Source organism: Ambystoma mexicanum, chromosome 8 (genome assembly GCF_040938575.1).
Source record: "Ambystoma mexicanum isolate Mex_15411 chromosome 8, UKY_AmexF1_1, whole genome shotgun sequence".
Taxonomy (NCBI): domain Eukaryota; kingdom Metazoa; phylum Chordata; class Amphibia; order Caudata; family Ambystomatidae; genus Ambystoma; species Ambystoma mexicanum.
In genome coordinates, this window is record NC_090929.1 from 177,199,603 (window position 1) to 177,217,027 (window position 17,425).

General features: G+C 40.1%; 1 protein-coding gene across 6 annotated transcripts in view; it reads right to left on the reverse strand.

Annotated features, from left to right (window-relative positions):
* Nucleotides 1-17,425, reverse strand: part of SEC16A (SEC16 homolog A, endoplasmic reticulum export factor) — a 1,467,667-nt gene that overhangs the window by 611,826 nt on the left and 838,416 nt on the right. For all 6 annotated transcript variants that reach the window (XR_011268503.1, XM_069609587.1, XM_069609588.1 and 3 more), the window contains exon 17: nt 9,083-9,223. Coding sequence is in view for 5 of the 6 variants with exons in the window: in XM_069609587.1 (XP_069465688.1) it covers nt 9,083-9,223 (141 nt within the window). In the remaining variant the exon portion in view is untranslated. The remainder of the gene's footprint in view (nt 1-9,082; nt 9,224-17,425) is intronic.

A 17,425-nucleotide genomic window follows, 5' to 3' on the forward strand; every position in this document is an offset into this window, starting at 1 on the left:
TGATGATAATTACGGAATTATAGAAGGAAAAAAATCGAAAATTAAATATGAGAAAAACGGCTGATAGACATAGAAAACATACTGCCGATTACACTCTATGCAATCAGACAATTCAGGCCAAGAATTCAAATAAAAAAGAATTTGCAGTAGATCTGTTGATAATTACGGAATTATAGAAGGAAAAAAACAAAAATTAAATATGAGAAAAAAGGCTGATAGACATAGAAAACATACTGACGATTGCTCTCCATGCAATCAGGCAATTCAAGCCAGGAATCCAGATAAAAAAGAATTTACAGTAAAGCTACTGATAAATGTAGAATTGTAGAAGGAAAAGAACAGAAAATTGAATATGAGAAAAAAAAGGCTAATAGACATAGAAAACATACTGACAATTGTGTATAAATGAGTGAAAATGTCATAGATAAAATAAACAAACATTATGATAATAATAATAATGATAATAATAAGCATATTAGACACACTGCGATATATGGAATAAATCATGCAAGGGTAGCATGTGTATCTAAACCATTACATAAACAACTAATGGGTGTAATCGTGGATATATCATGTACATTTATCATAAATACACCAGTCGCATGCGGTAGCCCCCGGAAGGCGCTACCTTGGGTCCCAAACCTAAGTTCGGGAAGGGAGACAATGGTGTGTAAACGTTGGTGATTGGATCCTAATGTGATAACAATTCATATTGAATCCTAAAATAAAAGACATGAATGACCCCCTTAAAGAGAGAGGTCATCCAAAGTGTCACGGTATAAATGTACATTGGTAGAGGAAGGGAATCATGTACTAGTCACTCATGTATCAACATAATCCTCTTAAGTCAAGCATGGAAAACAATGATTCAAATGTAACAGTGATAGTTAATCTCTTCATTTAGGCCATTTGGGTAGAGGCTCCCAAGTTTGTCTATCCAAAAGGTTTCTCTTTGGTTGAGTCGCAGGCCCAAATCCTCATGGGGATTCGATTTCTTTAACACTTCAAGAATGACAAATCTAATTTGAGTCAGGTTGTGGTTCTCATCACGCCAGTGGCGTGCCACCGCCGAGTTGGTGTTACATGTACGTATGCACGAACGGTGCTCGTTCCAACGTGCCTTTGCTGATCTCGTGGACTGTCCTACATAATACTTACCACAGGGGCATTTTATACCATATATAATGTTCACACTATCACACGTACCAAATGTCTTCAGGAAAATCTTGTTGCCTGTTCTGGGATGGTATATCGTGTCACCCTTGATCACCAAATTACAATTGATGCAATGTAAGCACGGATATGTTCCTGTGCGTGAAGTAATGGGTTCTTTCATCGGTGGCCTCGTGTGGACCAGTTCATCTCGTAGGTTTTTGCTCCTTTGATAAGCAAAGACTGGAAGTTGTTCAAATAGATTCTGGACCCTTACATCATTCTTAAAAATGCTCCAATGTTTCTTAATGGAATTCTTTATTTTGTTACTCTGAATGGAAAATTTAGAAACATATACTGGAGTTTTGAGTTCTTTCTTGGGTTTAGTAGTACTTTTCAATAGGCTGTCACGATCAAGGGAATTAACCCTCTGGACTGCCAAATCTAATTCATCCTTTCTGTAGCCACGTGCTTCAAATTTCTCTCTCATGTTCAATTGCTGTGCTAAGTAGTCTTCAGGATCGCTCACGATCTTTTTAACTCTCAACAATTGACTGTAAGGAAGATTTTTGAGTAAACTGGACTGATGGAAACTCAGGCGGTGAAGTAAGTTATTGCGATCTGTGATTTTTCGAAATAATGTAGTAGAATAGTTGGCGTCTTTTTTCTCAATCTGAACATCAAGGAATGTGATTCTGTCTCTGGAGGTCTCTTTGGTGAACTGGATGCGCTGGTCGATGTTGTTAAGATATGTGAAAAAGTCACTGAAGCTCTCATCCGTGCCTGTCCATATTCCAAAAATATCATCGATGAACCGTAACCAGAGGTGTATATTTTTGTTCCATTCCTGGTTATTCAGTATATGGTCCATTTCATACTTATGCATAAAACAGTTCGCATAGGATGGTGCCATAGTGGCCCCCATTGATGTACCAGACACTTGAAGGAAGAATTTGTCTTGAAATTGAAAATATGAGTTCTCTGAAATAAAGTGAAGGAGAGATAGTATAAATTCCTTCTGTGCTCGAATTTCTGGTGCTTTTAACAGCAGCCATTCAACTGATTCTATCCCAAGGTCATGAGGTATAGATGTGTATAGACTCTTCACATCAATGGTAAACATCAGGTGATCACAATCAAACATAACAGAGTGTAGTTGCTGTAAGAAGTGTGTGGTATCTCTAACGTATGTGGAAGTTTGTTGTATTAAAGGTTGCAGAAAAAAGTCAATATACACTCCCAATGGTTGATTGATGCTACTCATTCCAGCAACAATAGGTCTCCCCGGTGGTTTAACAAGATCCTTATGAATTTTGGGCAACGTATAGAAATTGGGAACCCTTGGGTGTGGGTTGTTGAGGAATTTATAGGTGTGTTCATTTATCCAGTCTAATTCCATGGCTTTATCCAACAACATCTCAAGGTTCAATTTGATAGAAAGAGTGGGGTCTTGGTCTAAAGGTGCATAAATGGTCCGATCTTGCAGTTGTCTGATGCATTCAATGTTATAATCTGTAGTGTTCATGATGACTAGGGCGCCTCCCTTATCAGCTGGGCGTATGGTGATATCCTTATCACAATATAAATCTCTGATGATTTTCATTTCATGAGGTTTCATGTTTCTATGCGGTGGAGTTTTATAACTGATCCGTTCAATGTCTCGAGTAACAAGTTTTTGAAAAATATCAATTGATGGTACTGAGATTGGTGGTATGAAGCCACTCTTAGTTCTGAATTCTTGAAAATCTGGGGCATCCGAGGTGTTCTCGTATGGTTCTAACTCCTCAAAGAATACTTTCAATTTAAGTTTTCTTATGAATTTGTACAACTCAATCTTGGTATTAAATAGAGTGGTACTGTAAGTGGGTACAAAACTCAACCCCTTTTGTAGGGTATCCTCTTCAGTTTTATTCAGAGTTTTATGAGATATATTTATGACTAGGTTTTCCTCAGTTGTAATCTTGTTTGTGGTTTGTTTTTTAGATTTCCTCCTCCCCCTGCGGGTTCTTTTGGGCGAGCTCCTAAAAAAGGTCCAGTCGTAGATGTGCGTGTGGACGGGCTGGCTGTTTGGTTGGGATCGCTCGATGCTTGTTCTGTCGGGACCTCGGTCTCCCTCTGTGCGTCTGAATCGGAGCTGGAAGTGTTATCTGATGGATACCTGTGGAGTTTCTTTGGTGCTATCGGGCCATACTTCTCCATCCATGTATAAACCTCTTCATTGATATAATCATATGTGTCCCTTTTAAACTTCTTCACCTTCTTTTGTTCCAACTCGTTTTTGTAGTCTTCCAGTTTCGCATTGATGTCAGTTAGAATGATATCGTATTCTTCTTTTCCTAGTGAACCTACAAGTTCTTTCTCAATTTCCTGAATTTCAGTATTTAGTGTAACCAAATTTTTTGATAATTCCTGTATGGTTAATAAAATCAGGTCAAGGGAACACTTATTCAAAATAGCCTCCCATTTCCGTACAAATTCTTTGCTTTCCTTGCAAAGTGTTGGGCGAAGTTGGATCCGTAACCCTCTTGGTATACGTTGATTCTTGAAATAGCGGCCTAGAGTGATGGCATGTAGTTTGCGGTTTATCTCCTTCCGTATCAAGTATTCAAGTTGTTTAATGCGTTTAGCCGGGTCTTTAGTTGTGGTGGAGTGTGTGCCAATGCTTGTTTCACTAATCAGTTCTAGAATGGCTGCCGCCTCCTCTGTGGAAAACCCTAGGGTTTCTGCGCATTTGGATGAAAGACCTTCGATATCTTCAAAGGACATTATGTTGTTTAAAATTGTCGTATGAGTTAAATTACAATCTCTATCACTGTGTGCCTCCACTCAATGTAGGACAGTCCACGAGATCAGCAAAGGCACGTTGGAACGAGCACCGTTCGTGCATACGTACATGTAACACCAACTCGGCGGTGGCACGCCACTGGCGTGATGAGAACCACAACCTGACTCAAATTAGATTTGTCATTCTTGAAGTGTTAAAGAAATCGAATCCCCATGAGGATTTGGGCCTGCGACTCAACCAAAGAGAAACCTTTTGGATAGACAAACTTGGGAGCCTCTACCCAAATGGCCTAAATGAAGAGATTAACTATCACTGTTACATTTGAATCATTGTTTTCCATGCTTGACTTAAGAGGATTATGTTGATACATGAGTGACTAGTACATGATTCCCTTCCTCTACCAATGTACATTTATACCGTGACACTTTGGATGACCTCTCTCTTTAAGGGGGTCATTCATGTCTTTTATTTTAGGATTCAATATGAATTGTTATCACATTAGGATCCAATCACCAACGTTTACACACCATTGTCTCCCTTCCCGAACTTAGGTTTGGGACCCAAGGTAGCGCCTTCCGGGGGCTACCGCATGCGACTGGTGTATTTATGATAAATGTACATGATATATCCACGATTACACCCATTAGTTGTTTATGTAATGGTTTAGATACACATGCTACCCTTGCATGATTTATTCCATATATCGCAGTGTGTCTAATATGCTTATTATTATCATTATTATTATTATCATAATGTTTGTTTATTTTATCTATGACATTTTCACTCATTTATACACAATTGTCAGTATGTTTTCTATGTCTATTAGCCTTTTTTTTCTCATATTCAATTTTCTGTTCTTTTCCTTCTACAATTCTACATTTATCAGTAGCTTTACTGTAAATTCTTTTTTATCTGGATTCCTGGCTTGAATTGCCTGATTGCATGGAGAGCAATCGTCAGTATGTTTTCTATGTCTATCAGCCTTTTTTCTCATATTTAATTTTTGTTTTTTTCCTTCTATAATTCCGTAATTATCAACAGATCTACTGCAAATTCTTTTTTATTTGAATTCTTGGCCTGAATTGTCTGATTGCATAGAGTGTAATCGGCAGTATGTTTTCTATGTCTATCAGCCGTTTTTCTCATATTTAATTTTCGATTTTTTTCCTTCTATAATTCCGTAATTATCATCAGCTCTACTGCAAATTCTTTATTTCCATGATTCTTAGCCTTGATAGCCTGATTGCATAGAGTGCAACTGCCTATCGGCATCGTGTCGATCAATGGACACATTTGGGTCACGTGTTTATATTAGTATGAGTAACCTTGGGAACACTGTTCCCTGGCTATGCGGAATGGCGTCCCCTGCTTGACTGCAATCCCAGCCTCAGTACACTCGTAGCTTTACGAGTACAGGTAAGCCTGCAGACCTCTACAACTAGTGTCTATGACAAATTCTGAGACAACCCACTAAAACACATGTCGTTGCACCTACAGATTGAAGAATTGATTTGGTCTGGTTTCCAGACCTTTGATCTTGCGTGAAGTTGTTGTCAACTCCCCGCACATTTTTTCCACGGTCTACCTCGATCCCTTGAGGTAACTTTCCTTGGTTTTCTGATCATGTTCAAATTAACTGTGTTATTTCATTTACACATTATTTATTTTGGCATCTTTTCTTTTCCCTACTGTGTGGCTTCATTCACCTTTTCCATTTACCTTGCAACTCATCGAAAATTGGTATGTTATTTTTATATTGTTTTCACGCATGGTTATATTTTGTAACACAATCACGATTTTGTTTATGTTTTTCAAAACTTGATGCTTTTGTATAAATGTTCCACAGTTTGTGTAAATTAGACCTGCCCTGATGAAGGAGCTGTATGCTCCGAAATGCATTGGCACTTTATGTTTATAACAATTATGGGATGAGTTTGCCGCGGCCTCACTAAGATTTTATTAGTGACCAACTTGGAATTTTCTTTTTGATAAACGCATATTACTTTTGGATCCGACTAAGAGATTTATTTGGATGAGTTACATTCTGTAAATACAGTGAACATTTACTAGTTGACTCTAATTTTGCAAATTGCACTGCCCTTGGTAGGGCTTATACAGAGAGCGGCTGTGTGGCCAGGTTTGTTACCTGGTCTTCTGCATATTTTTGTGTTCCACGAGTCAGGGTGTCTCCAGACTCATCGTAGCCAGCTCCTGTGAATTTTTTGAAAGATGATTTATAACCTCAACCTTTTTTGATCTGTTTGAAAGTGAATTTAAACAAGTGGTGCCCACTTACTTACCTTCCTGCAGGATGTAGATCTTTGCCCACAATTTGATTGATATGTGCTTTGGTGCCCTTGGCTTCGAAAGGAGCGGCGCATATTGGAAACCTCACACTGTAAGGTTTAATCGTTATATAGCCCAATGATTTAAGAGTTCATGCACTTTTATTTATCATCATTTTCTAAGGAGTGATCTACAGCTTTGAAAATAAAACTTCATTTTCTATAGGCATATTAATTAATGTGGCTTGGGTTTCTAGCTTGAAACCCGAATTTCAGTGCCAAGAATGGCATTTCAGTAGTGCGCCCCTTCAGCAACTATTCTACCTGCTGTATCTGCAGCATCAAACACATTTATAATTATATTATTGGCAACCTGCATTCCCTCAAACTGTTCACAGGATTTGAGAATGTAAAGTCTCAGGTACAGAATCTAATTCTTGAATAAGATCCCAATGGGTTCTATTATAGCGATCAATCAACATGGTGTTGTTGGCTATTGTAGTTTTATATGCTGCAGAGGTAGTTACATTTTTACTACATAGAGCGTTTTACTCTTTATCCGGCAGTGCTTTAGCTGTTGACAACGGGGTATCCGCTCTCTTCTGTGTTGCACTAACAACCAGGGAGTTTGATTTTAAATGTCCTCCATCATATAAATGATCCATAAGTACTGGTTTAAAGCTTCTAGGATTGACTGCTCTAGTGAGCGAAGGAGTAATTAAATTGTAATAATGAGATATATTGTCCCACAGACCTGTTTTCATTGATTATATCATCCACAAGTCTGTATCTTCTTCAGACTCATGCATCTGAATTTTAAAATGGTCTGTGGCTTTCTTTAACAGATCATTGAATAGGATCTGGTCAGCGTTAAATGTGCTTGCAATGGGTTCATCTTAGACTTCGGGTGATTGCAGTAAGTAATCGTCTGGGCCATCTGGGTCATGGTACATTGTACCCTGACCTCAATGAAAATATTCTCATACTGATCCTCACCATTATCAATGATGCTATGTGAATGTGTTTCAGTTACCCTCTCTACCGTTGGTGAATTTTGCTGGAGTTCCGCCCTCTCCAAAGGAAACATATTTCTGTTTGATGAGGCGTTTTTTGAAAAAGTTAAAGAAGACTCCTTGTCCATGGTTTCTTCAAAACGTTGTTTGGTCCAGGTGCCTGTCCTTGGGGTTTCATGTAAAGGAAACACTATTGGCTCTGGATTAACAGCATGGGAATCCTCATGTAAGGCCCCAGATAGACCATGATGCAGTCTTGGTGTATTGTGTGGTCTTAGAAACACTTTGTTGGTTTTGACTGCTTTGTTGTACCTGCACTACCAGACAATGGTTTCAGGGCCCGTTTCGGTGCAGGCGTATATGAAACCATGATCGTCATGTTTTTCGATGCAGTAAGCATTATGCTCGGCGTCCGTTTATTCTTCGAGTCATGCGACAAACCTGAGGGTGTGGGCGCAGCAGACCTCTGAGTAGCACTGGAAGGGCTCTTTCTTACCGTGGGGCGAACATTTGATGTTTTCGTTGAGGTGTGGCTGTGGTTTGTGCGTTTACCGGGCTTCTGTGTAGCTGGGGACAAGCAGGTAGGAGTCTGCCAACTCTTTGTACTATGTCCACACAACATGCGCTACCCACCCTACGTGAGACTTGGTGATCTGCTCCCCACTGTCTTCCCCCCATGCTGCCAACTGCTCATCCTCCCCTGTTAGATCCCTGCTCCTTTTTTTCTGTGCTTCCCTCAGTGTGTTCTTCATTCTATGATTGTAAAGCGCTCCGTTGCTTCCTGAAACAAGGTCTGGCACAATAAATATAATATAATTATTGATGTCTTCAGCGACACTAAAGGTGCCGTAGCTACCCTGCTCTCCATCCCACGCCTCCGCATCAGTGGGGCAAACTGACAAGGCCTCAGCCTTTGTGAGTCTATCCTTTAACATCTTCGGATTAAAGAATTTACATGCAGGGCAGCACTTTTTCGGAATGGTCTCGGGAAGACAGTGGTTGCACACATTGTGTGTCTTGCCATGGAAATGCCCTGTTACATGAGGCCAAAATTTAAGAGGCGTTTACTCCATGATTTGAAATAAGGGCAGCCCGACAATAAGTATAAAAGGGAAGTGCGAATAGAGACATTCTCTAAATGTATAGGAAAAATGTTGACTCCCCCACTCTCCCTACTGTGAAGGCTGCAGATAAAAAGGTATTCAACCTCTGGAAGTAGCGTTGCCGAATACCGCTTGATGAGTCGAGTGTCGAAAGGTAGCGTTGAAAAGTGTGGGGGGATATATTAATAAATAATAGTCTAGCTGTAAGCTAGGAACTCTGCATAGAGCAAACTACTATGATGGTGGAAAAAAACAATCCAAGGATCTCAACGTGTGAAGCAACATGGGTGCAGTACATGTCACACTAGGGATAGTATTACAGACACGCCCTGTCGACGTCCCTTTTCGAATTTAGAAAACAAGTCATGCAAAAGAGGGGGAGAAAGAGCGAGAGAGCGAGAGAGACTGACTGACTTCAGGAGTGCTTGTGGCGTGAAACACAGGTCGGCTTATATTGCCATAATTCATAAGCCACAAAACAAATGTTGACATTAAATGAAGGGTCAGGAAATGTCTTTACTTGGCCACCACATGTTCTATTAGACAACCAGCAAGATTATAAATATTAATATTAATTCGTGACACAAGGTCGCAACATTCAGGAGCAGAAAAGATTTCTTAAACTTAAATGAACAACAAGTACAAGTGTTACATTTTAAGTTAACGCAGTGGGAGGGATTATGGTTGGGGTGTGGGGGGTATACCTGAAGAGAAATCATGTGGAAAGTAAACCATTTGTGATACCTCAATCAGTTGGCCGATGAGCACGGTGGAGTAGTACGAAGGATGCTTGAGAATGGTTCTGGAGATTACTTCGCAGTAATGAAAGGCCTGTGCTGCAAGTCCCACTTCTGCCAAACGGCATGCATAGATGAACTTGAACACCTGCAGAGGGGAGAACAATGTCACTGCTGGTATATAAAAGATACACGTCTAAAATATTACTGTAGACCCCAGAAGAAAATGTCTTTATTCTGCTTGTGTGGCAATGTGTAATTTTCAAGACTCTCACTAATTGCTTCGTAACATATCTTTAAAAAGCAACGGTTAGCAAAATGTCTCAAGATTTTTCAACAGTTCTGAAAGGGTTTCCACTAGATTACCTGACTCACACAGATTTAGCTGTAGCTAAGAAGTCACAACTTCACTCTTAGAAAGGGAAAGGTGTGGTCAAGGTATGGTTGGTCAATTTACAGGCATACAACGAAAGAAGATCCACAAAGTAAACAAAAAAATATGCCTTTTAGTTAAAGTAAAGCATCAAGGAATACAGAAAATAACACTTAAGATATGAAAAAAATAAAGAAACCAGAAAGATCTCAGACAATCTACAATTGAGATCAATATTTGAGAACATTTTGTCTATTGAAGTGAACTGGACAAAATCAATTGACCGCTCCCAGTTATAATGAAAATACAGAAGTGCTGCCAGAGATCCAAGGGAGTTGCAGAGGAGGCAATCTTCAGGTGGAAAGGATGAAATACCCCACCAGATGACTTCCTCAATCAGGTTCAATGACCAGAGGCCCTGAGAAGGAAGGATGGACAAGTGACACACAACGTATGATGCAGGTAGAACAACAGTGGTGGTAGGCCAGAAGAAGTCTGCACACGGAGTCCCCACATGTAAACTGTCACTTATCGATGGGTTCAAGAACCATGGACACAAAGGGTGTGTAAAGGGCTGCAGAGCACTGAAGAAACAGTTAACAGATCAAGGACGTAGAAGTGAGCTTGAAAGCAGGTTTTCAATTCCCGTGCCTGACTGCACATGAAGTCCATGGGAACAGAAGGATGTTCACTATGTGGGAGGGCAGCACACCAGCAAGCTTGATTGATGGAACTTAATATTACACTCAGTTCAGAGGAGCACCAAAACAGTAACTAAACTATATATGGAGCAGAATAATCAGCAAAACCTTGCATGAGGCAATTTGTCACAGAGGGCCAGAAGAACACACCAACTCAAAGATATGGTTGAAGTTTTTTTATTGGTTTTCAATGGGCGTAGTGGCCAACCCAGTCTTTCTAAGCTCAGGATGGGCAACTCCGGACTGGTACAAGTGATCAGTAACCCCTACTATCGAAAAGCTATAATTCTATAGAAGATGGCCTAAAGAAAAATGTCTAATTTTTTTTAAGACTTCCTCAGGGAATAATCTACAGGTCACCTAGCCAGGACCCTGGGAGGATAGTGCCTTTCATCACTATGGGGCATTTGCCTGCGCTTTCATGCCCTTCTGTTCATTCCCTAATGTTCTACACTCTCTCTCCCTACTTTACAACTCCCCTCCCTTCCTTTCACCCCTCTCTTCTCCCACTCTATTCCTTCTCCTCTGTCCCTCCAATGTACTTCTCAATGATCTACCTACAGCCTCTGCTTTTTCTCCATACTCATCTCTGCTACAAACTACTCGTCCTGCCACCTCCACAGTCCAACCTTTCCACACCATCTCTTCCTCAATCACCCTCCTTTCGCTGCCTCACTCATCCTTCATCAACATTCCTATACCACTCCCATATCATACACATGTACACTCAACACAATACCGGGTTCCTACACAAAACAATACCTCACCTGTGCTACAAACTGCCTCCATGCTCTTTCCACCATCTTTCCATCTTTTGGTGCCTTGGTCTGCCGTGCCCTCCTCCTCTGACCTCACTCGAATAACCAACACCTTGCTGTTTCCTATTGTCCCTTGTTACCCCTCCCCTCCCTCTCCTCAGTCCAATGACTCGACCTTCCTGGTTCTCAGGGTCAATCTTTCCTCGCCTTCCACTCCCGCTATGTGTTACAAACAGTAACGCACATATATGGGGATTTAATCACTGCTCCTTTCACTCGTGAAAAACTGCCGCGGATCGATAATGGCTGCCTGCTAACGTTAAGGTTCAAATTCATGTGACTATTAAAGTTATTTGTAAGGTAGTCTCTATTAAGAGGCCACCCACGACTCAGTCACTGGTGAGTAGTTCGCTGGTGGAGGTGGCTGACATGGTTTTGGAAAACCGCTCTATTGCCTTTGTGTAGGTGAGGGAGACAGCTGCGCGGTGTGGCTGGCAGTGTTCCGCACACTCACTGGTCCTCGGTTTGGTCACTCTGGTTTGGTCGTGTCACACAGCAATTTCATGGGGTTGCACTGTCGGCTAGGCAGCGTCTAAATTAGGCTCTCTTGAGCATCAATTGTCTCCTGCTTACTCTTCAGTTCACCAGTAAGTCTGTTGGCAGAGAGAAAGACCAGCATTTGGAAACCGGGGTATGGTTTTATTAAGAGTGGCAAAGTATTCAATTATGCAGGAATATACGGAAGGCAGAGGGACCTGCCTCCCTCTGCGGTAGGGCTGGCTATGGAATCCACCCTGGCAAGCCTTCCACCCCAGGTTGAGAGGGGTCCTGATCCCTTCTTGACAGGTTCAGATTACTGACCCTGTCACAGCAGCAAGAGCCAAGTAGAAGCAAGTCAACTGAATGCCTCTGAGGATTTCTGAAAAGCCGAAAGAGTAGGGAGGATCCAAATATTATCAGGGAGGGTGTCCCAAAGACGGGATCCTGAGGCTGAACAACTCCTATCGTCTTGGGTTCTAAATCTAGATTTTGGACCAATAAGTAGAAAAAAGAGTGGGAAGAACTAAGTGTGTGTTGGGGATTAGAGGGCTTAAACTTCTTGGCTGAATAACAAGGCATGTGGGCACTTTTACACCAGGCAGGGGGCCTTAAACCTGATTCTCTATGGCACAGAGAGGCAATGCAGGGATACACATGCTTTAGTGATTGAGTTGAACTTAGGAAGGTTAAAAATAAGACTAAAAGCCACATTTATGATAAGCTGAAGACATTCTAATTGGTAATCGGGTAGACCAATGAACACTGCACTCACACAATCCAATTTGGAGTCAAGACTCTGCTGACAATAGCGAAGTCAGAATGATTAAAAAACAGCCAGTCTCTTTGGAATTCACACAATCTATGATATGAGCTTTTTAAAACCTCAGAAATAGGCGCAATGAAAACTCCATCCGCCTCCCATACAACCCCTAGATTTTGTCACAGAGTCAGTGAATGTCTTATCCATGCTCCAAATGCTTTAGTGATGGAGAAGGATTTGAGAGGGACAACGAGAAATATTTTGTGTAGGCCAAGAAGGCTGAATTTAGTTTTTGAGGGGTTTAACTGAAGGTGGTTAAGATAGAATTCCTATTCTTGTGGATTCTAGGGCCACTTTTTAGAGCCTGTCAACAGTTTGCTTTTTCCTTTATTTTTCTTGATCAAGACTTCTTTTTGGCAGCCAGATGGATATCTCCTGAAGTACTCATGGCATTACGGCCCTTTTTACCTTACTTAAGTTTTAAGGTATTTGTCGCCCCTATGGTCCGCTGTCTCGCAATTCAATGGGTGCCTCTCAGGCATCCCAATTTTCATTAGGGCGACTTTAGAACACTACACAAGTTTTATGGAGTAGGTTGGTGGCAGCAGTAATTTTTTTTAAAATCCGGCTCTATGCCATTATGTAGTTTACGGATCCCTTTGTTCAGGGCAACCACAAGGTGGCCTTAAAATGGCTGCTCTAACCATATGAGCTCTTCGCGAGCCCACATTGGCAGCCCCCATATAGCTTTGAAATAGTTTTGGACAGTCCAAGTCCCTGTGCTAACCCTCTCAATTCCTGTGAGGGTGGTCTAGGACCAACCAGAGTGGTTGGTCATCTGATCCTTTGCCCCTGCACCCTTTAGTCATTGGTGGGTTGGCCTTTAGGCAGCCCTTTTGTACAGTGGTATTTGGGCTCTGCTAAGCCCAAGCTCTCTCTTGCTGCTTAGTTACTGAAATTTTGTTGGCTGATAAAATCAAACTTTAAAATAGACAGAAAAGATACAATGTTCTATGATAACAATACATTGAAATTGTTCAAATAAAACAAACATTTTTAGAATTATACAAAGATAATCAAACCAAAAATAAAATGTGCATTTAGTCTTTCAAATAAAATAAAATGAAAATAAAAATAGAAAACAAATGACAGGTTGAATCCAGTGATTATTAACAATACAAAAGTCTGACTATGATTAATAGTTACAGCAGGTCTAGATCTGATACATTTGTTTCATAACTTCTATTTTATCTTGGTCTCAGTATGCAGTGAAATGGAGTCAAGAAATTGCACTACCGCAATCCTGACCGCAAGCTTTGTGCTGGAAAAAATCATTTGCCAGATCTCATTGGAATCTGTCTGTCTATATATACAAAACAATTAGTTAAACAAATGACGTTTCAAAGCCAGAGCAGGACAATCAACAATTAAGTGCTGCAAAGTTTCTTTGAGCAAGACATTAAGACAATAACGACAAAGGTTTTGCCCTTTGGATATTATGCCTCTACTGGCTAGTACATCATTAGTAATTCCTGTTGTCTAATATGTGGCGATTGACATTTTACCAGATAGTCAGCCATGACCCAAAATCTTTTTAAACCAAAAAGAAACGTATTGAAGTCTATGTATACACGTCATGCATTTTTCACGATTACATATCCAATCATGTTGAAATTATTTTTACTTTGCTCGATTTGGATTCTCTAGAAGAAAATTCAAGGGAACATCTGCACCTGATAAGGTATTTAGAACACGGTTTCTCAATTTTTGAGGTAAAATATGTCCAGAGTTTATAAGATAGTGAGCAACCACACTTAAAATATTTTTCATTTCAAGACCCAACAAACATTTTTGGAAAAAACTACATATTTTCCACATCAATTGTACCGACAAGGATAACAAGCCTAGTACAAAGCGTATCATGGGTAATGGGGTGCAATTTGGTAGTTTTAGAATTTGCTTCCAGAAAAGGGCTTCCAATAAGTCCCAGCTTTTTTTCGGTCTAGGTAGCCTTGTCTCTGCACCACAGAACAGGATTGGGACCACCCTTTGCTGATAGAGCATCACAATGTGAGTACAAGAGAAATTACCATACCCATGTGCCAAAACTTTATAGTCAAGGCTATGGATGTAGATAGAGTCAGACATAGAATTGTGTTTAAGCATACCCAGGTATTCATATTCTGTTACAATCGATAGTGCCTGGTTTTGCAAATACCATCTATAATTAGTTGGTTTAGTTTTGGTATTTTTATGACAAATCACAATCTTATTTTTTTTCTGTATTTATCATCAAGTTATTTGTTTGTACATACACTGCTAGTTTGTACAGTAGATTTTGAAGTCCTCTGGTGTTCTGGGACAAAAGGACGAGATTGTCCGCATATAACCGCCAAGCAATGCACTGAGAGCCAAGTTTTGGAGCGTCGCTCATGGTTGCCATAAATGAATCACCTATATCAAGTATGAACAGATTAAAAAGAATGGAGGCCAGTATAGAGCCCTGTTTTAAACCACGCTTGGTGGTAAATGGAGCAGAATGTAAGCCTTCAATTGCCAATCTTACTTGCATAGTAGTGTTCGTATGCAAGTGTTTGATTTAAGCAATTAAAGAGATAGGACATTCATATCGAATCAGTTTATCATAAAGTAACCGACGGTCTATAGAATCAAAGGCCACCCAGAAATCAACAAATGCCAGATATAATGGTTGATTCCGGGTGGCGTACTGTGATTTTAACATGTTCAATGTAATGATGTTTGGCGAAGTGCCAAGGCCTGTTACAAAGCCCAATTAAAAAGGGTCTCTTCTGTGAGCACTTGAAGACCATATATTCAGATCTCTAAGAATAATATGGCTAAATAATTTTCCAGGAGCATCCAGGAGAGCAATGGGCCTATAACGAGAAGGCTTACTTCGATATCCTTTTTTATAAACTGGAAGAATAATTGAATGTTTCCATGATTGAGGTAAGATCTGAGTGTGGTTTATATTAGTAAACATATTGAACATGATATCTGCCCAAATCTCAGGGTATTGCTTTAGAATGTAATTAGATAGCCCGTCAGGGCCAGGGGCTCTCGATAGACTCACTTTATTAATATAGTATAACATATCCTTCTTGTCAAACTTTAGATAGAAACTATTTATGTAATCTGATTGAGTAAAACACTCTAAGCCTCTCGGAGATGAATACAGTTGTGAAAAGTGTGTAATCCACTCATGTTCTTTGACAGCATTAGATTGTATGGCAATTTGGTGGCCTGCTATGGACCGATTTATAGCTGACCAGATTTGAGCTGTGTTTTTGCTTTATAGTACACTCAACATTATGGTCCCATCATTTTGATAAATGAGTGACTTACGGGCTCTCAGCCAGTTCTTCTATGTAGTTCTTATTCGTTTCAAGTCTGGATCCCTTATCTTAGCCGGAAGTTTTAAGGTCTCACTTTTTTTGTGAACGAAATATAGCTTTTCTTGCTTTGATGTCGCAATCGAATGCATGACGGTTCAGGGCTCGTTTCCCCGATTGTTGTTGAGAACCAGTTTGAAAAAGTTGCATCAGATCGCGATATACAATTCCCTGATTTATGGTCCCCATACGAGTTTTGTGTAGTTCCAATTTATAAAATTCACTAAACATCTTCAATGATGAAGCAGACCAGCATAGTCAATATGAGAGGGGTTCACAGTCATGACTCCTTGTGCATGATTGTTAGTAGTAACAATTGTAGCCACATCGATAGACCACTGCATCAAGAGCATGTTATGACCGCTCAGGTTTGACGAAAGAATACAAAATTGTGTGACTTGTGATATAAAGATGTCCACATATATAAAATCTATAGTTGCCACACTATCTCCTCTATGCCAAGTTGGTTGTGATGGTATATCATTTCTAAGTGTTCCGTTCAACATTTGCAAATTGGTTCCATTGGGCTAATCTGCCTTTGTGATGTGACAGATGACCATTTACTGAGTAAACAAAGAAGGTGGGTCACACGGAAAAACTAGCTAAATCAATCAAGCAAGTAAATTAGACATCAATGGTAGCACCATGGAGGGGATAGGCCAGGTCAAGGGTATATAAAAATAATTTATTTCATTAATCACATATCGAAAACATGAGGAAAAAAGCACACAATGCATAATAAAACTACATCTAAGTTCACAATTCATTTAGATACACAAGAGTAAAGTGCATGTCTCAAAAACACCCCCACTGCAGGTAGGGGTAAGATAGGCATAGAGAAAAACTACTGCTGTTAAAAAAAAAAGAGAGGAAGAAGGACTCCAACTGAGGTAAATCCCTAGAGGAGTACCATTAATTACCCTAGTATGTTAGGGCATACACAATCAAAACATTAAATCTTGATGTACATGAAAAGTTCCAATGAATTCTGAATAAACATTGCAAACCAACATTAGAAATATAAAAGTGCTGCGTGCAAAATAACAAATCATTTCCAGCCTACTGATCGCCATTTCAAACTTTATAAGGTTATTTTTATATACCCTTGACCTGGCCAATCCCCTCCTTGGTGCTACCGTGGATGTCTAATTTACTTGACCCACCTTCTTTGTTTACTCGGTTCCTTTTGTTCCCCGGGTTTACGTTGTAGGGGGTCGCCTATCCTTGGTTTCACAGATGGCTATTTAAGCGATTGAGGTTTAGGTCTCCTGCCATTACGATGTTATAGGTGTGCGGATCGAGTAGGATGATATCCATCAACGCATTCACATCTCTTATGAAACGGTCATCTGAGATGGCAATAGGATTCCAATAAAGATTAATTAATGCATATGAGATGCTATTAAAATGAAGCTTTATCTGCATGTGTGAATTTGGGGGCTGCTGTTTTTGGTTGCAATTACAAACACACTGGGGCTTAACATTCACATTTGTCAATGGTCAGGTTAGTGTTGGTCATTGGTTTAAGACAGAGAGGAATCAGAACATACAGAAGATGGGTTTGCTGAAGACGGAGTATCAACAGATATCATAAAACCCATCATATATAGTTGTGATTTTGCCAGCCAGATGGTGTTTAAGACTACTCGTGAATTTATCCAGAGTTTCACCGAAGTCCATTTGTGCTCATGTACAAACTCAACTAGTTTGATGTCTGAATAGTTGATATCTTCTAAGGTGGCAACGTCAGAAAATATAGCCAGAACTGACTGTCGACTCAAATATTGAGTAACTGAAGGGGGTCT